Consider the following 25727-nt stretch of genomic DNA (forward strand, 5'->3'; position numbering starts at 1 on the left):
CGTATCTCCACTGGACATAAGGTACTAACCCTCACCCATTACGTACTGTATCTGGAACATCGCTCATCGCTCATCTATGTGGGAACAGACTCTGTACAGAACTTCTCCGCTAAGGAGGCCAATGTGGGAATGAGTACCTACTGCCTTTGCTGGATATTTTCTATAAAGCAATGTTACAGATTCTTGCTTTTAAGAGAAAAAAAGATAGAGATAAATTACTTTTCAGGGGGAGAGAAAGAAAGCTGGAGGTAGAGACAGAGGGAGTATATTTCAGACAGAGAAAGAAAGAGAGAGGGAGTACTTCCAGAAAAAAGATGGATAGAGATAAAGAAGTCTTCAGAGAGACAGAGAGAGATTAAAGGGATAGAAATCAAAAGACAAAGGAGAAGTACTTTTCAGAGAGAAAGAGAGATCGACATTTTCAGAGAGAGAGAGAGGGATAGACAAAGATACAGAGATAGAGAAAGCGAGGCAGTGCATTCCAGAGAGAGAGAGAGAGAGAGAGATTGAAAGAGATAGAAACGAAAGATATAGAGCAGGTGTACTTTTCAGAGATAAAGATGGATAGAGATAAAGTTGTTTTCGGAGAGAGGGAGAGAGACAGATAGGGATAGAGAGGGAGTATTTTCCAGAGAAAAAGTAGAGAGCGGGAGAGAGATAGAGAGAAAGAGCTTTTCAGAAAGATAGAGACAGGAGAACCTTTTCATAGGCAGGAAGAGAGAAATATACTGTGTATAGAGATAGAGGGAGTACTTTCCGGAGAGAGAGAGATAGAGATTTTTTTATTTTTTTTGGAACCGTCCGTAATTCAATAATTCATAATTTCTCACCGCGCCGGCAGATTTGGCAAGTGACAGTGCATGTGTGGGAAGAGCGGCAGCAGCGGGGAAAATAATGACAAATGACTTTTCATAATTCCCTTTAAAAAAAGCGCAGACTTCTTGCCTCTGTGTGTGTGTGTGTGTGTGTGTGTGTGTGTGTGTGTGTGTGTGTGTGTGCATGCATGTGTGTGTTTTTGTGCGGGAAGGAAGAATGGGGGGGAGTCGGGAGATAGAGAGACAGGCAGAAGACAGACAGATGGATGTGGATAATGAGAGAGGAGGAAGGGGAGAGAGAGAGAGAGAGAGAAAGAGAGAGAGAGAGAGAGACAGACAGAGACAGAGAAAGCAGCATGTTAATATGGGGGAGTGATGCGGTGCTGCCTCGGCGGAGCGACTCATTTTCCGGGAGTCCTAACCGACCTCGACAGGTGGTCCTGCCCGAGAGACGGGGAAGGTGGTGGGGGTGGGGGGACAGGGGGCTCCACTACTGTGTCATCTGTCAGCCTTATTTGTTTATAGGCAGAGCTCTGTTGACGGGGCTTATTAGGCCGAAACCACTTGATCTATTCCCCCGACGCGACTCCCCCCTGTCGCCCCCACCCCGCGCCGCTTTGTGCCATCGCTACGTCCCATACACGGCGAATCCATCCAAGATGTTTTTAACCCCGAACCTGAGGGCCACACATATTTCAGCCATCTTGCCATGGCTAAACGTGGAAAGATGGCTGAAATATGAGGGGGCGTTACGCGCTGACACGTTGACAGCGGGTGTGGAAGTGTGAGTGGGTGTGTGTGTACAGGCAATGGGCAGTGGGGAGAGTGTAGATGTGTATGCGTGAGAATTCACGCATAATGTCTATGCTATTACCTGTCTATGCAATATGTGTGTGTGTGTGTGTGTGTGTGTGTGTGTGTGTGCGCGCGCATGCGCGTGTGTGTGTCTGGATGCAATGGGCTCTAATGCTCATCACCCCCAGCTGTACAGATAACATAGGCATTCTTAATGAGCTAGAAATATGAGTGATGAGCTTGAATCTGCCCACTGGATAGCAGAGTACAGCCCAACAGGTGGATGCAGGGGAGGTAGAGGAAGCGCCTAACATGGAAATGCATTAAAGGGGACCTATTATGCTCCTTTTACACAAGTTCATATAGGTCTCTGAGGTCCCCAAAACATGTTTTCAATTTTTTTTGTATGAAATACCTCTCAGATTATGCATTCTAGCCATTCTAACATGCTTCTATAACCCTCCTGTTCTTGACAGGCTGTTTCTGTGTGTGTCACTTTAAATGTAAATGAGCTGCCAGGCCCCTAGATCTGTGAGCCAATGGGGTTTGAGCACAAGTTATGGGTTCTGTGAGCCAACAGAGTTTGAGCTTTATTTCTGGGTTCTGTTGTATTTATTCCGTAACATTTCACTGATTTTGCCATATCAGTCAACCAAAATCATTTTCTGAACAAGTTTCGGTCGACAAATAGGCGCTCCAGTTGCTGAATCTGTACTCCTATTAGATCTACCAGGCCAAATTTAAAAGTTCGTTCCGACTTTGGTTGCCGTGCACCAGGCTTGTGGAAGACACGGACACCACACTGGAACACGGCACGCAGGGATTTTTATTTTCATGGTCCTTGACAGGCTAGTGACAGGTCCCTGCTTATCTGAATGGAATGGATGGATACATCCGGCTCGCAGCCAGCTGTATCTACTGCACACTATTAATTCTTGTTTCTTTTAAAAGATTTGTGCTGGTATTCCCAGTGGCACTTCTTATTATCCGTGTTATTTCTTGTGCCGTGGGTGGAGTTACTCAAATGGAGCGCGGTTCTAATTCTACTGAAGCCCTGAATGACATAGGCAAGGGCTGCAACTCTTAACGGCGTGTTTCACAACATGTTTTCTGAAATACACATCTCGCAAAAAACTGACTGGATTGCCTTATTTCACAATTTGTGTGTTAGTCATCAGAGACCCAGATGTATGCGCACAAGCACTGAAAAGGTGAGTTTTTCATAATAGGACCCCTTTGTGGTGGATAAAGTGTGTAAAGTGATTGAATAAAATTCAATCACTTTACATTCGTCGAGTATTAGTAGGAGTAGGGCTGAAAGATTTGGGAAAATAATCAAATTGCGATTTTTGATACAAATATTGCGATTGCGATTTAGAATGCAAATTTTCTTTGAAGATCCTTATCTCCTTTATTATTTTCTAAACACAAGCAATAAATCATTCTACAGCAGTGGTACTCAACCTTTCCCAGCTCAGGCGCCAATTAACAAAAAATATTTTCAAATTTCTGAAATGTCCCTGTCCTTCATGAAACCATTATGCATTTTAAAATAAGGCTGCCTTAATATACCATAATGTCTTATTAAGGAATGAAGAGCATGACATATGCAATAATTGCAATTTATTACCATATATTACCATTACCATATTATTATTATTACCATGTTTATTACCATTGCAACCACAAATGTATTATGTATTATGATACACAAAATATGTACAAATGTAAACAAGCAGAGGGCAAATCTGTAGTTATATAGAAAAAGCGATGAGCCAACTCTACGGCGCATGTCTGCTGCACCTGCAGCGGTAGAAGTTCTCTGGAATATCAAACTTAAATTGAGTTCAATGGCGGAAATAAACGGCTTGTTTTTCTGTATATTAATTGCTTGGAGGCTATTGTGGTGCTTGTAGCATGGAAGCTGATGGAGGATTTGGACACGGTGGAATGGTTGGTCCAGTGATAAGTTGCGGCTCCAGGTTATTACTTATATATAATCGTTACGTAATAATATAATTAAATACAAATAATTAATAATAAAGTTGCCATTGCCAGTGGAAACCAGGTGATCAGCCATTGATCACTCAGTTAACAGATCATTGATCACTACCAGGAAACACATCTCTACAGATGTGCTCTCTCAAAGCCATCATAGGTGGATGTGTCTCATGGGAAATTCAGTTTTGAATACTGCAGACAATGTCTCAGACAAAATTTATTGAAATATTATTTTAGAATTTTTTTAACTTTTACTTTAACTGCACTCATCTTAAATGCACACTTTAAAGATCTGCAACTAGTCATAAAGGAGTATCAGTATCACTGGGTTAGATTGTGTAACATTAAAAACCCCTTTTTTTATCGCAACCTTTGTGATTTGAAAATTGCGTTCTCTTACATTGCGGTGTAGGTTGAATTTGATAAATCGTTCAGCCCTAATTAGGAGGGAAAGTGTGAAGAATGAATGGATCAGAACATGTGATCATGCATGTGCAGCAATGATTGAAATCATACAGGAATTTTGGAATTTCCACAGACAAAATGCTGGTAAATTAAGGGAAGTAAGGTTGGTGGTAATACTGCAGCTTTGACATACAGTAGCAAAGCTAGCAATATCATAGTCATAGTCATATTGGGAAAGTTAAAGTGATTTTGTTCTGAGTCCATATACTGCCTCTCAATATTACTCAAATCTTCTGTGGGCGCCGTAGTGTGTGGAATGATGTGGAAGATTTTCTTTATTTCTGCTCTCCAGTAATTCTCACAAATATCCTTACGAAAATGGAACAGTCTGTCTGTGACACACAAACACAGACGCGTAGCTGTGCACACACAAACACACACAACATGCAACAACTACATACACACATGCACATTTATTAAGGCCGGACCTACACACACTTGTTATTTTAATTGCTACTGTTGCTGTGATGTCGATGAGCCGAAACATAATCATTTAACTCCCTTATACTTAAATATACTTATAATGGGATGTAACAATGGAACAGATCCAAATGTCATATCTAAGTATAAAAAATGTACTGACGTACGGTGAAAATAACTGTGAAACTTAGGGAGGTTAATCGAGGATGGATGAAACAAACAAAAACAACATCGTATTTCCACCCACAGAAACTACAGGTAAGCATCAGTATGATGAATGCTTGTAAGGAACATACAGTATATGGTGCAGTCATTCTTCCATATTGCCGTAATTCTATGTTGACTATGTTGGTGGTGATAATGCAGCTATGAAACAGTACACAAAATTTGCTACCATACTGAAGATAACTGTGCATGAAGTAAGTTTTGACGTTAAACAGGGGGTGTCTTGGAATGCAGGACCCATCAATGAACCAGTAGTAATGACTTTGTCAGTGTGCAGATACCTATGCTTCTTACAATCATGCCAACTTTGTAATTTACCTTTAACAAGCGTGAAGGCGTATGTTATATAACCTTCAATGACATTCTCATCACAAATGAATGCATGGTATATGGTATTTTATATCCTTTACTATATATCCTGTCCTGTAAAACATCCTTATTGAAGCCCTGTATGACAAAGTTCCACAATTGTAGAGGAACTTAGACTTTAGCCGCTTACTGATTCCTGTTAGTTAGAAATGAGCGTCCAGAGGGGGAGCATGCTGTAATCTCGCGAGAAGATGGAAGCGTAAGTGAGTAGTGAGCGGAGACCCAACATGGCGGCACCCTGCTACACTACCTAACGTACCGGTAGCCCCACCTCAAACAAAATAACAAAGCAAATCGCAAATAAAATGTATATATATATATATAAAAACATGGAACACCCAGGTGATATAATAACCTATATAACTCGGATAATGAATCGAATATATCAAACAGTCACTCATTCCTTGATGATTTTGACCTTAACTTTCGACGGGGCAGGCTACCACCTTAGATCAACCACTTACTCTTGAAGAACTCAGGAAAGCGCTCTTCTCTATGCCCAACAATAAATCACCTGGATCAGATGGCTACCCAGTGGAATTTCATAAACACTTCTGGCCACTTATATCCCCATTATTCATCAGAATGGTTACAGAGGTCAAGTCAACCTCCACCATGCCTCCGCACATGAATACTGCTCTCAATTCGGTTTTGCTCAAACACAAAAAGGACCCAACCCTCACCTCCAGTTATAGACCCATATGCCTTATTAATTGGGCCCTCCAGATTATAAGTAAAACACTAACCAACAGAATTGAAAAAGCAATTCCATTTATAATTCACCCAGACCAAACAGGCTTTGTCAAAGGCAGACACTCATCCAGCAATATGCACCATTTATTCAGTCTGATGAGCATATCTAAAAGGAACAACTTGAATACTATTATTGCCTCTTTGGATGCTGAAAAGCCTTTGATAGAGTTAATTGGACATATCTCTTTTCAATCCTCAACAAATTTGGCTTTGGAGAGTCACTCATTCAATGGATCAGAAACTTCTCCAACTCTTCATCTGCTTCTCTCATCACCAATGGTTTCACTTCACAGCGCTTCACTCCACAAAGTGGAACAAGACAAGGATGTCCACTCTCCCCTTTACTATTCGCCACCTTTACTGAACCCCTCGCGGCGGCCATCCATCAAGACAGTAATATTGTAGGCATACAAACAGGAAACTCTGTTCCCAAAATCAGTTTGTATGCAGACGATATCTTGTTGTATATACGGAACCCAATATCATCCCCACCGGAGGTGTTCAATCTTATATCTAAATTCTCAGCTATCTCAGACTATTTAATAAATTGGACTAAAACCACAGTCTTACCACTCATTGGGGGGGCTGTAATGCTGCAACCCAGAAACTTCACTTAACCAACACAACGGGCAACATTAGATACATTGTTATTGATATTTCCTCCAATCTATCAGATTTGTTTACCCTTAACTTCACTCCATTGCTCAAATCCATTGAAGAAGACCTCATTCAATGAACAACATACCCATCTTACTAATTGGTAGGATAGCAGCAGTGAAAATGAATATACTTCAAAAAATAAACTATATATTTTCAATGACCCCGGTGCAACCAACAGTACATTGGTTTAATACTCTCGACTCAATAGTCAACTAATTTTATTGGAAATACAAGAAACCGAGAATTAAACTAGCAACACTACAGAAAAACAAAGACTGTGGAGGCCTAGCAGCCCCAAACTTTAGATACTACTATCTAGCAAACCATCTTCAATTAATAATTAAATGGTTACAACCAGGGAACAAACGGCCCATGGTTAGCGAGACATTGAACAATCTGAATGTCAGGAGTTATCATTATCCGATCTCCCATTTCTTACTGAATCTATAAGGAAACACAATTGCTTTAAAAATGCATTCATCGCAACAACTTTGTCAGCCTGGTGGAAATTCCTCAAACTCAGTGGTCACACTCTATCTCCAAACAAATTCACGCCAATCTGGCACAACCCAGATTTCTTGGTTAAAAACAGACCATTAATCTTTAGGTCTTGGAAAAACAAGGAATTAATCATCTGGAACACATTTTTGAAAACAATTTGCTTATATCCTTCCCAACCTTAAACCAAAGGTATAATATCGGTGGCCATGGCTTCCTTCAATTCCTTCAACATGTCACTCACATCGGTCACTTGAAAAATCCCTTTTCAAGAATATACAAACTTTTACCTTATCTTTAACTACAATGAAATGGGAACGAGACCTTGCTGTTCCCACCGACATCAACCTGTTGAAGCTTATTTGTAACAACACTTTTTCTATGACCCGCAACTCCAAAATGCAACTCATCCAATATAAGATTTTTTACAGAGCCCATATGACGGAACACAACGTGCTCCCGGGGAGTACCTGCAGCTGGCGTCCGTGTGTAGGTTCCAGGGCATGGTTGTGGGTTCTGGGGCTCGGATTGGGGGTGGGGTGCGGGTCGGCGCACCGCTGGGGTCGCCTGCCCCATGGGCGGGGTGGCTGGGCCTGTGTGTCCTTTTGCGTCCGGTGGGGGGGGGGGGCTGTCGTGCCAGGGCTGGTTAGGCATTCCGTCTGGTCCTGTCAACTTGACTCCTGAACCTGGCTGGCTGTGCTAGGCGCGGGGCCTCCTTCTTGGGGGGCGGTCTCCTGTCATCACACCGGGCTGCCGAGGTACCTGCCCTCTGACGCTCTCGGTGCTCGTCGCTGGGGGTGGGGTTGCCGTCTGCCGCCCTCTGTTCTGTAGTCCGCACGCTCGGCGGCTGGGGGCTGACCAGGGGCCTGATGGGGGCGTGGAGCTGCCCAACATGGCGGAGGCGCATGGTGGACACTCTGTGCCCTTGGCTGATCGCTGTAGGTTAGCTGCCAGCAGGTACGCCCCAGTGGGCGCACTGGGGCGCGGTTGGGACCGGGGGGAGGGGGTCTGCGTGGTTGCTCTCCGGCTGGGAGCAGCCACTGGATCGATCCGGTTGCGACTCGCCTATCCCTCCCGGTGCCAAAACTCATACTCAGCAAATACACCACACAATAGACCAAGGGCTTGCAGGATGGGCGGGGTGCAGGCTATGCACTTAAAGACACTTAACCCCTAATTGCTCCTGATGGCTGCGTCCGTCAGCGTTTGAACAATTGTAAGTCGCTTTGGATAAAAGCGTCTGCTAAATGACTAAATGTAATGTAATGTAATGTGGGTGGGGATGCGGCGGGCAGCTGCCATCTTGCCTCTCACGCTCCTGCCCAAGCATGCTTCTCGTCCGTCCCAAAATTTTAATCCCACTCACATTAGCTTAGAACACATACACTGGCACACCAATCCTACTCCGAACAACACTCCATCGGACCAGGGTCTGCGGGACAGGAGGGGTGCGAGTGATCCAGGTTCGACTTGCCTGAAAGACTCGCACCCCCAACCCCGCAATTTTAACCGCAATTACCAACAGCACACATTGAGCACTGGGTTTTTTTTGTTTCCGGGGTGGCCAGTCGCTGGCGGGTCGGTGTGGGGGCGAGGTTGGCTGGGGGGCGGTCGGGAGGGCCCCCCCTCGGCTGACGGCTTGGGCCTGGTGGCTTGGGATGTGCTGCGACCTGGCGAGGCTGTGGAGAGCGCCGCCGGGTGCCTTCAAACATTATAAATGGTTCTCCAAAGAGGGGGGTTGGTGGTGGTTTTTCATCTATAACCACAAACTGTGCTCTTGTCATTCTACAGGTCATCCACAGGACAGAGTTATTGCAGCAGTTCTTGACGATTTAAGAATTAATAAAGAGTTGCATTGCAGGTTGAGAACTTGAACTCCACTTGCAGACTAACTCTGTCCTGAATGCAATGGCATACAAGTGCTCTGTGTTGTATGCCCAGCATGCTGACAGCACGGGTTAAAAAAAAGAAAAAAAGAAAAAAAAAGAAATGAGCGTCCAGTGGCATCGAGCAGACATTCTGTCACTGATGAATGCATCCGCTCAGCCAAATCTATTTTATCTGCTAAACAAAGCCCAATTGTGTGTCTTTGATAAGCTCGTAGTGACATCGAGACATCTTTAATTATTGAAAGACTTTGATGAGCGTTTGCTAATGGCCTAATGCGACACAAGTTATGCAGGAAGCGTATCGTGACTGAAGGCAGTTAACGGTTTCGACAAAATCTTCGGCTGCATCAAGAAAAGTATTCATTAACAATTAGCCTTTATTAACAGGCTTATATACTATTTGTCTGGCCTCAGAGTATCATACAAGCTCTGATATCTGTAGCATGTTATCACCCATCCTGGACCCTCACCAATTTGCTAATATCAACAAAACAGAGCCACAGGCGACACCATAGCTATAACGCTCCACACTGCTCTCACCCACCTGGAGAAGAGGAATTCTTATATGAGGATGCTGTTCATGGAGTATAGTTCAGCATTCAGCACCAAAGTACCCTCCAGTCTCGACACCAAGCTTAGGGATATAAGAATCAACCCCGGCCTATGCAGCTGGATCCTGGTCTTTAATGTCGGGTCGTCGCCAGGTGGTGAGGATGGGATCCAAGACCTCTGCCCCTCTGGCCCTGAATGCAGGAGCCCCCCAGGGCTGTGTCCTGAGCCCACTCCTCTATTCCCTGTACACCCACGACTGTGTGGCCACGCACGGCCCCAACTTGGTTATTAAGTTCGACAAAGACACAACAAGGATAGGCCTGATTACAGACAACCACGAGACGGCTTACAGGAGTGAGGTCAACAACCTTATACAGTGGTGTCAGGAGAACAACCTCTTGCTCAACGTCGATAAAACCAGGTGATCACGGCATACAGGAGGAAAGAGGCTGGACCCCATCACCATCAACGGGTCCGCTGAAGGGAGAGTCAGCAGCTTTACGCTCCTCCGGTTCACGTCACCGAGGACCTCACCTGGGACGAGCACTCCGGCCATGTGGTGAAAAAGGCACAGCAACCCCTCTTTCACCTCTGGCAGCTGAAAAACTTTGGCATGGGACCCAAAATTGTACGGGGTTTCTACAGAGGCACAACTGAGAGCATCCTGACGGTATGGATCACTTTTCGGTACGGGAACTGCACTGCCCTCAACCGCAAAGCACTGAAGAGGGTCGTAGGGACAGCCCAGAGCATTAGTGGACGTGAGCTTCCCTTCATCCACGATATGTACAACGGATGGAGCGTCAGTAAAGCCTAGAGGATTATCAAAGACCCCAGGCACCCTAGCCACAGACTGTTTCAGATGCTGCTGTCTACCAAGCGTTACCACAGCTTCAAGGCCCAGACCAGAAGGCTCTGGGACAGTTCTTTCCTCCAGGAAATCAAGTTTATTAACCAGGTTAATGGTTTATTAACCAGGGTTATCAACAATGTACACTAATGGCCTCTTGCCTGTCTGTCTGTGACACAAACACAGACACGTAGCTGTGCACATACAAACACACGCAACATGCAACAACTACATACACACATGCACATTTATTAAGGCAGTTAATAACACAGTTATTTTAAATGCTACTGTTGCTGCGATGTTGATGAGCCAAAACCCAATCATTTTACTCCCTTATACATAAATATACTTATAACGGGATGTAACACTTAAAATCTTGAATGTTGATTTTAAATATGACACTTTGTGGGACCCCACTTCAGCAAACAAGGTCTTTAATGTTCATCTCACTCATTGTTCAGGTGTGCTGATCCACCATGTTATTACTAGAAATTGCCGATAACTGCAGAGTTGGTGCGAAACTAGCCAATAATAGCTGTGGCGAGGCGGCTCCAGCTTATACCTTGGGGTGGCTTTGTTGTTCATTAAAAGAGCCGTGCATCATATATATTTCATATACATTTAATTTGTGTTGTATTATGTATTTGAACAGCACAATGGCTACGCTAATCCATTGGGGACATGTGGAAACAGTCCTTTCAACCAAGCAAGAAGAATTGATTAAAGGGTTAGTGAAGGCACAGTTGTTTATTTATCCCCTTCCGCTTCTAATTAATGAATTGCCATCGGAAAGTAACAATGCATTATACAATAACATGTTTGTGTGTAAGAGCATCATCCCTGCAGTTTAACACTGATATAAATACACATTCAGGAGGTTTAGCATATTTCCATTAAGAAACCGTACTAAAATAAGAACAATGCAGTGTTGTTCTTGTTCAGTGTTGTCTTAATTATGTAATATTTCAATTACTCCTTATTCCCTACATTTAGTATGTATCACTGGTGAGCTATGCTGCTTTACTCCTTGGAATTATTTGACTACTGTAATTGAAAGGTGGATACTTCACAGAGTCCAGCAACAGTCAGGTTGTAGATACTTTCTCACAGGATTTAACTTCCAAGTTTAGTCAGTGAAACTCCACTGGTATATCTCGGCACTCTGACAGCTGAGCATTTACACAACATCAACATTTAGAGGAATTGGATCTTGTCCGCATCTTCACTCACACAATATCTATGGAGGTCGAGTGCGAGGCAGATTACTAAATCCACCCAATCTACGCTGTGTGCTTGGAACATTGCTCAGCAGAGGCCCATTGGCGGACTGTCAGTGTGAGCTCCAATTATCACCCTCAGCTCTCAACGAGCCATGCATTTAAAAGGCTCGACTCACCTGTAGGCTGTGAGACTTGAGAGACTACCATGGCTGACTCCCTCCACCTGCATGGATCCAGTTTTATGTGTGTCTGTGTGAGAGCTTAGGGAGTACACAGATGTTTTGCCACCAAAGCCATAGTCATATTGCCATGTATTTCTATCAATAAAACCATAATTATTATCAAAAGGTGTCCTGACTGACAACTGCTGTTAGCATATAGAAATTGTTCTCTCAACACACCAAGGCATCCATGCACTCAAGAAAAATGTTGATTTCTAGGGGATACTCGCAACTTTAAAGTGGTTATCCAGGAAATAATTTTCTTTAAAAAACCCATATTTCACACTGTTTTTGTAATTTACCCAATACAGACGATCGTATGGAATTACACTTTAAAGTATAGGCATATCCACATGCCATATTGTAACCATAACAGTATTGATCTGTGAAGCCAAATGATTTTCGTAAGCAACACCCCGTCACACAACCTACAAAGAAGTAGAGAGAAATTCCGGGATAACATTTTCATAATCCTTACATTTGCTGTGGAAATGTGTGGTCCTATCGCATATGGTAAGTTAGGCAATATTTACATAATAGGTTAACTAGCTATGAATGTGCATGGCAAGCCCATTGGGGCCAACATTTCACCCTCTCTTTCTCTTCCTTCCCTCTTCTACCTTGGTGCGTTGGTGTAATTTTGTTCTTTATGAAAAAAGAGGTATTTTTTCCAACAGAAATCTAGGCAAACTCAACTCAAAAAAATCAATCGCAGAAGCCGACACCGCCTTCCTCTTCCCCTGTATATATTATTGATTGATGCCCCTGAAGCCTACTTCTGGGAGGCCCGTATCAGAATGAAGGCAGCGTCGTCCGATGTTATGGTTGCTGTGATGCATCTCTCTAGCTCGCCGGCTCACATGCATGCTGGTTTGCCACCAACACAAGAGTCTACAGAACTGTAACGCCTCGGAGTACAATCGAGGACACTGCACTTAGATCTCAGTCCCCAACAGCATTAGGACATTAGCGTCATCTTCCGTCAGGCTCTCATTATGTACGCCCAGGCTAGACGACGGGGGCCAAGGACCCACGGCAAAAGATGAGCTCAAATGAAACACCATCGCTCCCAGATACCCCCACTCGTCTCGACCCCCCCACTTAAGACAGTGATGGCTTTGTTCAAAATCAATTCAGGTGTCATTTCGCTCCATCCATGGCCATATTGTACCTACCGTTGGTAAAAAGGAGAAAAGGACCATGTGTGCCAGAAGCCTGGACATGCATCGACGGTCACAGTCGCACACACACACACACACACACACACACAGACACACAGACACACAGACACACACACACACACACACACACACACACACACAGACACACACACACACACACACACACACACACACACACACACACACACACACACACACACACAGACACACAGACACACAGACACACAGACACACACACACACACACACACACACACACACACAGACACACACACACACACACACAAATATCCACACACTGACACAGATACACAAGCCTGTGCGAGAACCTATTAGAGTCTATTTCAGCTATATATTTTTTACAGAAGGATATGTGATAGCATGCTGTTTTTTATTCCTTCCCAAACAAAATGGGGGAACTTTTATCTCCCAAGCTCCATTAGGCGCCATGCCCGCTTCTCAACAAGAGATGGGCCAACACCAAAACTATGGCCAATTCCCCCCCCTGTGAAAATGCAATCAGAACTGACAAAACAAGATAAAAAAACCCCACCACAAATAGCTTATAAATCATACAATGTTATTGGGGGGGCAATTAGGGGTTTTGTTTTCTCGTTAACAATGTACTGAAGCCACAAATGTGATCCATTTCATTCCGCGACAAGTTGGGTGGTGAGTTTAACATCCGACAGATAGATTGCACCACTCCAGAGTTCCACTCAGTCAGAAAAGTCAGCGTTAACCTCTGCATTCCTCTTTGTATTGAACGCCGTTGTTATAAACAATTAATTTGGCAGTAATTGGATAAGGCAATGCTGCTTTTTTAGGAGTGGTTGTGAAAGCATCTGTGTGTGTGTGTGTGTGTGTGTGTGTGTGTGTGTGTGTGTGTGTGTGTGGGGTATAATTTTAGTTTTTTGGGTTCTACATCTGTCCTGGTTTTGGCACCGTTGCAGCTTTCCCTTCTGTGTAATCATAATGAGCACATCAGCTCTGCGCACTGGGACTACATAGCTTTGAGCTGTAGAGGGAAATTTGGCCAAATTACAAATTACTCCAGTATTAGGTTTTTTTTCCCAAACGGCGGTTGCGGTTGCCTCGCTGCGACGAATCACCGGCGAGATGAACTGTGAGGAATCATTGAACACTGAACCTCCCGGGCTCAAACTCCATCCTCATCCCGCTGAAATGGATAGAGGGACTAAGCATTTTTTGTGGGCTTCATTCATCTTCACTGTGCTCTATGTATCAGACACGGCGGTTTCCCAATGGTAAAAATTGGATATAAAACCAACAATGCGGGCATCGATATTAGTCTGGCAACTCGGGCCTGAAAGCTGAATGTCGCTGAGTCATCAGGAACAACAAAGGACTCCATTCCCGGTCATAAAAGTGCAACCCTTTTACAACCTAGCTCACAACCCTGCTGGCAAACATGCGGTAAGCCTGAATAAAATCATCTCTCTGAGGTAAAAAAAAAAAAAGGAGAAAAATGTTAGAAACCCCCTCAGGAGTATATAGTGGTGATGGTAGTAAGGTTGTATATATATATATGTGTGTGTGTGTGTGTGTGTGTGTGTGTGTGTGTGTGTGTGTGTGTGTGTGTGTGTGTGTGTGTGTGTGAGAGAGAGGGTGTATTGTCTGGGCCACATTCGGTTAACAACCCCATTAACTGGCTCACAAAGCAACCCTGGGGCAAAGATAACATCAATCCCGGGTTTAGAGGCCATTACGTGGCGGCCTGGGTGGCGTAGTACCGGAGATCTATGCCGCGTGGCCAAGGGGGCAAGGTGAGGTGCTGCGTAGGTGGTAAGATGTCACCGCTAGTTTGTCATGTCCAATCTGGCAACCCCGATATCAAACCTACAAACTTCAGACAACCCGAGCATCCGTGTAGGTATGAGGCCAGTGCAGACTTAGGCTGGTTGTCAGACTCTGTCAGACCTGGTCTACTCTCCAGAAAACACCCCCTCCAATCCCCACCTCAACCTCCTTTGAGAAATTCCTGGTCCCAATCTAGGGCTGTCACGATTATACAATTTTAATCGACGATTAATTTTCATACAAATAAATACAATTAACAATTTCATTGTCTATTTTGTTAATTTCTCATCACTATCGTAGTATACATCTATAATAGTGTAATAACATACAAACATACATCCACCTTTTGAAGAAGAGCCATTATATTGACATTGAACATTGGAACATAAAACTTTGGGTAGATACAGGTGGTTAATAAGCCTGAACCCAAACCATGAAACGCACCAAATACACCTTTTATTTGTTGCAAGATTTCTACCATTGACTTAACATTATAGAACCCAGAATCGCGATTGTGGTGCCGCCCTCTGCGGCCACCTGCGCGAGCACCGCGTGTCGATTACGCACATTTGAGTATTTTTCAAGCTTATAGAGCTTGTGCGTAATCACCGCGTCATGACATTTCACTGCATATATGTACGACCGTATGTGTATGTATGTGACAAATAATCTCTTGAACTTGAACTTGAACATGAACATTGAATTCCCCTTATATTTGGATGGATCGATTTTACATCATGCTCACGCTATGCTCCAAAAATTATGATCAGACCATTATGTAATGATTGTGAAAGCTCTAGTCCCATCTTCTAATCGTTGTTGATTTGGACTCCAAAATTGTGCATGTCGATATGATATCGCTGGAAGATAGTTCTGGATCAATTTGAGTTCTTATAGAGCGCATATAGTGCTATACACTGTAGTGCAAGTTAATTGTTGCTGTGTGTTGTCTGTGGTTAATTTTTGAACTCTTCTTTTTGTACTATTTCATACTTTACGTCTTATCTGGTGGGGGGGGTTCTGGTTGTTTGTCTCCCTGCCATAATTATGAATAACTGTATTCACAGCTGTCCATGTAACAAACTGGGTTATCACATTATCATTATCATTGACATTTTCTATCAGGAAACGGCCATGTAAGAGCATGCCTGACTTTAGCGTGTGAGTTAAGAAGGCAGGAGAGTTGAGATGTCTCTTGCTCATGGTAACATTCACACATTGGAAATGGTGGAAAGAAAGGTCAATGACCCTCCCAAGTTCCCAGGGTATCTATTGAATAACACAGGTCTATACAGGACGGGATTGCATGAAACTGAAGCCACTAACAGCTATATTCCTCCAAGGTGGTGGTGGAGGGTGTTAGGGGCGGGGTGGCTTAACTGTCTCAATTTAAAACACATAAAAGAAGCGATCGTCCAAGCCCAAATACTTTTCTTCCTTTTCAGGAACAAACAAGGATAAAGACTCCCTCCCACCTTTGCACCCACCCCACCCCCCCGCTGATGGAGCCAGGTGTACACTGATTTCCTCTCACATTCCCAGGCTGTGAGCAGCAATCACGATTAGAAATTTGCCAAGAGAGGCGGGAAAATGAGAAACGGCTCCTGGTTCCAGACATATGGGGGGGGGGGGGGGGGGGTTGCTCAGTTTGCACCCACCACACCCTGGAGGCGGCTCCACACTCCCCCCCGAACCAGCTTCTCTCCAAAACGTGGTGAGGGCGGAGCACCCCAAGGCTCACAAATCACATCAGTTTATGCTCAGCACGCAATCACATGGATAGCAAAGCAGATATACTTGTGTGTGTACATTAATCTAATTAATGCCCTTAGTTTTGAGTGCTATTTATATGCACATCAGCCTGTTAATATCCCAGTTTTTATTCGGTTCTTGTACATTTGTAATTATTGACTGAACACACTGCCATATGCCTGCGCGCCTGCATGTTACAGCCAATTCAATCCCATGTGCCAAAATGCATTTCCATCGCATACGTCTAATAGTCACTCTGGTTGCTCTAGTGCTGAGAACAGGAGGTGCTGAGGAGTATTTTTGCTTGTTTATTTGTTTATTTGTGTATTTATTCTTTGCTGTTTGCCATTTGTTGCATCTTCAAAGAAATTCAAAGATGAAAACCAAACCCTTTCTGACACGTGTCTTTAATCACTACGCGCCCAGCCACATAAATGACCTCGATCCAAGAAGGTATCAATATTGAGCCTTTGACGTGAGCCTGCGCCTTCATAATTCTTCTTAATCATGCTGGGATCAAAGCATTGTTGTACATGTAAATGTGTCCCCAGAGATTGCTCCATAGATCAATAAGATTATTCTCTTTGTCCTCCACGTACATCAGCGGTCAATACTGTTTCCATTAGCACTCCCGCAGAGCTTTTTTTAAGCTTTGTTAATATTGCTTAGCTGTTCTAGGCGTGTAACACTGACCTGGGAAGAAATATATCACCCGCTTGCAAGTGGGAGAAGACTCTAAGTTCAGCCCTGTGAGCAGAAATCAGTGCATAGCCCTGCTGAATTTCTGATTTCTGCTTAATTTGCAAGGTGTAGAATGAGCCAGAACAGCTTTTGTCTGAAAAGCACTTTTCTGTTTCCTTTTCTATTTTCCAGCATAATAGTTTCATATATTTTGGCAACATATTGACAAAATTCACAGATTCCCTCATCAATTTGCAACAGAGTAGAGTAGGGTAGAGGTAGAGTAGAGGGAGGTAGAGGTAGAGAAGAGGGAGGTAGAGTAGATGTGGAATGGAAGAAGAGCAGAAGTAGCGTATAGGTATAGGTTGAGCGTTATAGTAGATGGGAGTGGAGGTAATTTAGAGAAGAGTGAGAGTAGAGAGTAGAGGGAGGTACGGTAAAGGAGGAGTAGATTTATCATAGGGATCCAATAAAGGGATGTCTGTGAGATCATCACGGATCGATCATCGATTCCCTTGGTAATCTGCATTATATCAATGTAGAAATAATCAACTAATTTTTCCCACCATAAGCGTCACATTTTGAGATTGGGTCGGTTGATGATACCTGCCTTAAAAAAATCCCCAAACCCTCTGGGTGCCTTAACAGAGCGACAACCATGAACTAACTGGCTATCGCAATTAATACTAACCCAACCCCCACCACTGACAACCCCCTCTCCAGTCAATTAACTCTTGTTCTACTTTGTTGTTCTAACAGTAGGCAGTGCAAGATACAGCCCTTGCCTCTGCCTCGGCTGCTGATAGAACTCAAGGGCATTGTCAGCTTTATCTGGACCCCAGCGATTCATCAGGCTACTTGGTAAATAAGAGATGCTATCATGTGCTCTTGGTGGCATTGAGGGCCCATGTCCTAATCAATAACATTCCAGTTCTTCACTGATCTGCGGCTGTGATTAGCCTGCCTAATCCAATAGGCAATTTTGCTGTCTATTACCAGGGCCGCCTCCCGTTAAGGCCTCCTCTTATCTGTGGTTATGAGTTTACTGCTGATAATAGGCGGGCCGTCGTGGTCAGTGGCTACACAGACGGGACGTTGTCTGGGCTCTAATTGCTTATTGTCCTTTAGGATAAACCCCTCCACCACCACCTTTACCCGCCAGCCATACACCTTATCGACCCCTAATCCCTGGCGCTGCAGGAAGTAGCGCCATGCCAATCGCAGCTGCTAGTGTTCCATTTAGTTTGTTCTGGTGGAAAGCGGGAAAAGGGCAGCTTAGGAAAACCTTCTTTTGAAACAAACTGGCCCTGAACAGCAACCTTCGGGACAGCGAAGAGCTTGGATAAGAAGGCGGTTTTGGGGAGCCGATTTAGTAGGCAGCAGGCAGGACGGCAAATGTGTCCGTTCACTGATTTTCACTGCTGACATCCTTCATTAACTGATCTGACTGAAACAGAGAAGACTGCACTGAATCTTGCATTGAAACAGAGTTGCTTTCGGCGCCATTGGACATTTAGCAAAAAGACACAGTGGTAACTAAGGGCGCTGTTCAATAATACGTAGAGCTGCTTCCCTGCATGGCATCCGAATGCAGTGGGCTTTGCTCCTCGCAGCCGTCCGGCCGTCACGTTGCATCTGCCCACACGTTGTACCGCTCAGTGAGAACAAACGTGTTCAGACTCAGTCCTCCTTGTAACTTCAATCAGAATCTTATTACTTACTTACTTACTTATTTCCTTCTTACTCTCTTTCTTTCTTTTCGCTAAGTTCAGGATAATAAGGTAATAGAGTGTGTTTGTCTCGAACCCCGCCATCACTTTAACTGGCGTAATATGATCATATCTCCGTGGCAAGATTGAAAGACTTACTGAGTACTTAGGATAGTTTTTCCCTCTCCTTGTCGGCGCAATCCATTAATTAGCTCCGTCCCCCTGCTGGGCTGCGGACGGCGAGGTGGCGCGCTGAGCGACGAGGCTAATGCGACAAGTGAACTTTCCCTCAGAGCAACCCCCTCCCTCCCTCACTCCCCCCTCCCCCCGCCTCTCACAACAGCGAGCAAACAATTGAAGTTGCGACTTTCATTTTGGCATTATCAAGCTCACAACAATTTCACAGCACAGCAATCACACCATAATGAACTTCCAGAAGCAATTAAACAACTCTTTCCTGCAGAGGGACCTTCATGAATACAAGCAAGACCGCTTTTTTTTTTTTTTTTTTCACAGCCGCTAATCACAGAGCATTTCAGCCGTGGTGCCACACAGCGACTTTGTGGTTTGCCGGAAATCCCTTCAGGAAGCCTTAGCCCGGTGCTCTAATCAACACACTTCCACCTGACAGAAACCGATGGAGCTTAATTTCTCCTCCTCACACTTAAAATCATACCCTCCGTGAGACATCTACACAGGCACATTACTCGAGCTTGCACATTTCCAAAGGGTTGAGGCATTATTAAATTTTTTGAAGATGATCTTTTCTTTGCATGGGTTAATGCTTGGAGCTTGTCAACTGGGGCAAAACTCTTGGCAGAAAGTCGAGGAAATACAAAAAAACAAAACAAAAAAAGAATTTGAAATTCAATTGACTGCATAATTAATGGAACAACTCAACTGATCCTGTGAACTCTGAATCCCATTGTCGAAGAAAAGCAACAAACCCCTATACGTTTTCTTTGCTGTAGTTTGAGTGATCTTAGATTTGCGCTCGGCCAACAACCTCTTGCTCGCTGATACTGCTAATTAAGGAAGTTGAAAATATCGGTTGCGGTAAAAATAAAACAAAAGATGAAAACCTGAAGGTGTTGGAGTGATGAAACACCTCTGCCGCTCGATGACAACAATAAAACATTTTTGATGGCATTTACAAGCAAACTCAAATCATCCTTTTTGTGTTTTGTGGCAGATTTCTGCAGACAGCCTGTCACCGTGCAAGCCATGCGCCATTAAATAAAAGTTTCCATCAATTTACAACCTTATTTTCCACATTTCCAGAGCAAACACAATTTCTCTTACTGGGATAAGTAAATGAATTCGGTGAAAAATGTCAAAGACTCTAGCGGAAGTTGATGATTATGAAAAATTACAGTTACAGGTGACGTCTTGTTGACGACTGCATAGTTCCCTTGAAGAACAGTCGGTACACCTAACTTGTCGAAATATCTTTTTGTTTTTGCAATAGGCTTTTAATGAAGCGGAATTATTTATATTTCACTAAATGACTTGCACGGCTGGGAACTAGCAGGATGCATGTAACCGTGTGATTACATAAGAACAAAATGGTAACTGTAATCTTTTACATTTACAGAGAAAAGTACTATAATTATTTAGGATACAAATTGAGAATTCCCCAGATTACTGGGGATTACATTCAAGCAAATTTGTGACGCATCCAAAAATGAACAGATTTTAACCTCAACAAAAATTTTCATTTTCGATCTAATCCTCAAATTATTAAACGTAAATGATAAGCTTTGCTGAGATTGAGTTAACAAGCAATGGAACATTTCTTACAAAGCAAAATATGCATGGAGGCAGTGAAATTCCAATCGGTAAGTAATTCCCTGTACACTTTGACCGAACTTCTGCATGCAAACCAAGTAAGCCTGCTTTGTTGTTACACACTTTTTATTTTGTGAAATTTGGTAATCCAGCTATCTGTGTTTGATTTGCCTTGTCTTACCTGTTTCTGTATTTCATTCGCTGTATGTCCTAGTGCAAAAAGCAAATTACTGCAAAAACATGATTTATTTCCTACATACTCATGGAATTAGAAAATAAGTAAGTTAGTAAATAAATATCATCCCTGATACCTGACACCTCCCCAATCCCAATATCACCCCTGATACCCCTGAAGCTCCGTCTTACCGGTGTTGAGATCCTTGTACTCCTGGGACGAGTGTTCATTCTGATGCACCCATTCTCCATTGCACTTGAAGAAGATCTGCAGCGCTGGGGCCGCCCGGCAGCGAAGCTTGATGGGGTTGCTCTTGACGATATAGGCATCCTCTGGCTCCTGGATGAAGTGTGGCAGGGTGCCCGGCACTGACGGCGAAGAATCGGGCTGGGAATTCCCTGTAGCTCCTGAAAATGAAGCAAAAAAACAAAAATAAAAGTGGATTATTTCATTGGCCAACACTTTAGCCCCACACAGGAAAAAATGTTGAACAAATGCCCCATCTTTTGCCCCCAATTGCATTACATGGGGCTGTGTTGTGGAAAGCACTTTAAAGAGCACTTATTCCAAACAGCATTCGCTTGCAAATGTGGAAGTTATTGCACGGCAGACAATGTTCTTCAAACTCTCCATTCATCAAGTGCAAACACATGGCCAGATGCAGCGGATTGCACAAAGAATCCCTTCCTGCAATTTATCCCATGTTCTCCTCCAAACTGTTCTCCACGCAGCAATTTGCGGATGAATGAAATCGAAGTGAGACCCACCGGAGAGGAATTAGGATGGGACTGATTACTGGGATTTCTGGCCGCGAAGAATGAATGCATCTTATCTCCGCTGCAAGACGGGCATTTCTCGCAGGCGCACAAACACCTGGCTTTGTGTCGGCGACAAGTAGTCGAGAGCACCGCAATTCACACCAGGTGACCCCCGGGCGACCCCCCGACCCCCCACCCCACTCGGTTTAGCCAGCACCTGCTTGATTTCACTAGCATTGTTTTGTTTTTTTTCCCTCCCTTTCTGAGTTGGCTCATCTGAGCACAGTTTTGGCAACACCGATCTAAGAGGCGGACGTCTCAGTCGATGGGATGCCGGTGAAGGATTCACAGTCTGTTCTTTGCTTTTCTTTGCTCTCGGCTTGTTGGTAACAGAGAGAGCCTGAATCATGATGTGAGGGAGCGGGGATGCGAGAAGGAACAGGACGTTTTCTTTTTTTCCCTCCCCAGGGTCCTTCTGAGAATTAGACTTCAGTCCCATCAAGGTAGCTCCCGCTAAGCCATTCGGCGCTGTAACAGCCAGTGAAAGCTATTATGTCCCACCATCAAATCCAATTCTGTTCCCGGAAATCGAATCGGCTCCTCCTCGCCACCTCTCTCAATCAAGGTTGTCCTAGTTAAATGGGTAAATGAATGGGTGTGTGGTGAGGAGTGGCGAGCCCACGGAACAAACGGGCGGGTTGATAAAGTAATGACACTTTAAAGGAAAAAAAAAAACGAAATGAAATTGGTGACAGCGGCCGCGCACATTGGAACATTTCATTACAGCAGTAGGCCAGGTTTTTGGAGTCATTATCACTTATGGTATAATGGCCGGAGTTGAGACACTTAACATCCGGCTTGAGTTTGATTACCACCACCGGTGCTGCTCATGCTAAAATGAGAAGAAAAAGAATCTGTACTTTCGATGCGTTTTTGCTCAACCACCCAAAAAAAAGAAAGGCAGTGTAGCGTCAGCTAGGATTGTGCAAATTGTATAGCTGTACCGGTCACAAAGATCATCAACGCCTTGGCGCGCCATGGCATGGAATTGGCAAACAATTAAGCGGGTGAATAAAGCTTTCATCCTCACCCAGGTGAGTGCGCGAGCACAAGAGGGACACTTGAGGGATTACTCCATCGTCACTTAAGGATCTCAAATCATTCCCTGTGCCCGCAATGGGGTGGTGGACGGGAGGAGCGGGCGTGGTGATGCGCACGCGATGGGAAACCGGCCCCATGTACGGGAGAGCAGGGCTGACACGCACACAGACATGGACCCCAGACGGGTCTTTGTTTTTAAATTACGTCCTCCACGCTCGCCTTTGCTCGCCCTCTTATTTAGTGGTGATAAAAGCCTTTTGCATTGAGGGAGGCATTTGCATTTCAAATGCACCAGGCGCCACGCCATTAAGAAGACGTTAGCAAAGATGATTCTTTATGATTTTGTCTTTGAATTAAGGACAACCCTGTAATTTGAATCCAAGCTTTGCTCTCAGAAAAAAAGGGAAGGCATTCTTCATTTGTACATATATATATATATATATATATATAAATCACCCCAGAGCGGCGATATTACATGGGATACCTCAAGCTGTTTCCTCTGCAGAGAGAGAATTCTCCCTCGTCTCACTTCTTTGCTGTATGAATTATACATTTTCTGCATCACATAATGGCTTCCTTTTCATATCTGGTGCAGAGGAAGTTTTACCGGTGGTCGTGTTGTGGGCAACATGGCAAGAATTTTTTTTTTTTCATATTTATAAAGAAAATATAAAAGCCCGATTCAACCCTTGCCTTGTCTTCACCAATCCTTCTAAAAAAAGGTTTTTCAAATCAATTTACCAACTAGTGCCTGTGTGTGTGTGTGTGTGTGTGTATGTGAGCCCTGAAATTAAAATGAAACCTCAAAACTAATTTTACAATGTAGAGTGGATAACAGACACCAACAATTTCTCACACTACCCACACATCAAATAGCTTGTCTTTCCATTTACACATCACTACTGTTCATGTGTGCACATTAGGGATGCAACGGTACAAGGTATGTTCGGTACGCCCCCTACAGGTCAATACGCACACATGAATCGCGGTTTCACGGCATCACAGTAGAAGTCGTAGTGTGGTAGTGTGTGTGTGTGTGTGTGTGTGTGTGTGTGTGTGTGTGTGTGTGGCGTTAATGTTGTTAAGAAGGCTTTGGATTGAGCATAATTACCACGAGAAGCCACAGCAATGCTTCACAGTGTGTTAAGAAGTTGGAGAAGTCCTACATTTCTGAGTAATTGAGGTTATTCCAACACAATGTTCATGAATCCACACAGAGACCTAGTAATAAAAATAACTAATAATACTAAATAAAAATAAAAATGGAAAATGTCGACGACATGGAAACATTTAATTACATTAACATCATTTAAAGGGTTGGGGCATACGAACCAACCTCCCGCCTACCACCACCACCACCACCATCATCATTGACGATACTCAAGTGTTTAGGTGGATGACAAATTAGGTAAACCACAAAACAGGTTTTGATGCTCCCCACAGCCTTTCCTTTTAAAGCGGGCCAATGCATTTGAACCGCCGCACCGCAGCTAATGAAGCGCCGCGTCCTTTCCACTTGGTCCTTAAATATTCAGCTCAGCCGAAAAGGTAGCAGATAATTGGAACAAGGTGACAATCCACGCTCCGTAAAGCCGCCACCACCGCCACACTCTGGGCCCACTCTCCTCGTGATGGATGCTCATAAATATGGGCCTTAATGAAGGAGATGACGCTGGCAATAAGTTATTTCCTCATTACGCCAGTTAATTTTAACACCGCCTTGTTTCGAAAAGTGCTCCTCGCATGTTTCCACCTGACTTAACAACTTAACATGAAGTGTGTGGGGAGGGGGGCACGGCCCACCCTGCGGCTGATAAACCCCCAACCCCCCCGCCACCACCTCAACGGGATTAGCAATCATCTGCATACGTGCGTAACATGCACGGAGCGGCGGTGGAGACAGGCGTCTGCCCGGGGCTCGGTTGACGAAGCCGCCGAGCCGCCAGGGGAGCTTGTTGAACAGCAACAGATTTGAATCAAAACAACCTCCTGGAAGACACGCAGGCAGAGCGAGAGGCCGAAGCCAGAATAATGCACCGCCATCGTAAAAAGAGGCTGAAAACGTACGGACGCGCCGCTGATGGATCAAAAAGGACACTACACTGTAGCCGTGGTCAGTTTTTCACGAGGCTGGCTCATTGATAGCAACAAAAAAAACATTTCAGGATTCCATTTCACGATTCATTTTCAGTACAAAAGGGTCGTGACCGATATTAATGGGAAAGCTCATGATTTGATTCTATATCGATAGATTCGATTTTTTTTTAAGTTTCACCATGTGACATGCACCAAATATCTCACGGATTCAGCAAACTCGGCAAATTCCAGTCTAATTCTAATTCTAATTCTAGTCTCTTGAATTGAAGCAGTAATATAAGATAAGATAAGATATAAGACTATTTCTGACACTCTTTAAAGTGATCTTTATTTAATTAGCATCGTTTGCGTTTGGTGTCTGGGCTCCATCACTTCTGGCGAGCTGTACAGAAAACATAGGCATGCTAAATGAGCCAAAAATACTGGAGTGATGAGCTCGAATCCCCCCATTGACAGAAGTGTAGAGCCCAACAGGTGGGTGCAGGGAAGGTGGAGGGAGTGCAGCAACACAGCAAGCAAAGCGGGTAGGGCAGGGGGGATTGGCTGCTTCAATAGGCTTCATAAGGGCGTGGAAGCATGTGGCGCAGTCGAGTTGGCTGACAGTATGAGCTCCGTAAGCTACACCTCATTAATCCCCATGAGTAAATTCAGGGAATACGGCAGCAAAGAACAGTGCAAGTTGAGAAAGGGACAAGATGTAAGATGGAGATGAAAAAAATAAAATTTACAATTTAAATAAAAGTAACATATAAACACAGTGTATCTTTCTACAGCGCTAACGTGGAGAAGCACTATGCTAACTAATGGCAGTGAGCCCAATGTTGGCATGTGGCAGTTAAGCTTACAATGCAATAGAATTGAGAGTTGATTTCTTTGAACACAAAATAAAAATCCCACCTTAGTTCACAATTATCCAGGCCACAGTTTTTATT

At 44.0% G+C, this 25727-nt stretch overlaps 1 protein-coding gene across 1 annotated transcript in view; it reads right to left on the reverse strand.

Annotated features, from left to right (window-relative positions):
• The window catches only part of unc5db (unc-5 netrin receptor Db), a gene marked incomplete at its 3' end in the record, with an annotated part of 158165 nt that overhangs the window by 64805 nt on the left and 67633 nt on the right, over positions 1 to 25727 (reverse strand). Inside the window, exon 2 of the mRNA XM_080004321.1 lies at positions 21031 to 21246. Coding sequence (XP_079860447.1) covers positions 21031 to 21246 — 216 coding nt within the window. The remainder of the gene's footprint in view (positions 1 to 21030; positions 21247 to 25727) is intronic.

This window comes from Zeus faber (genome assembly GCF_960531495.2).
Source record: "Zeus faber genome assembly, chromosome: 7".
NCBI classification, from domain to species: Eukaryota; Metazoa; Chordata; class Actinopteri; order Zeiformes; family Zeidae; genus Zeus; species Zeus faber.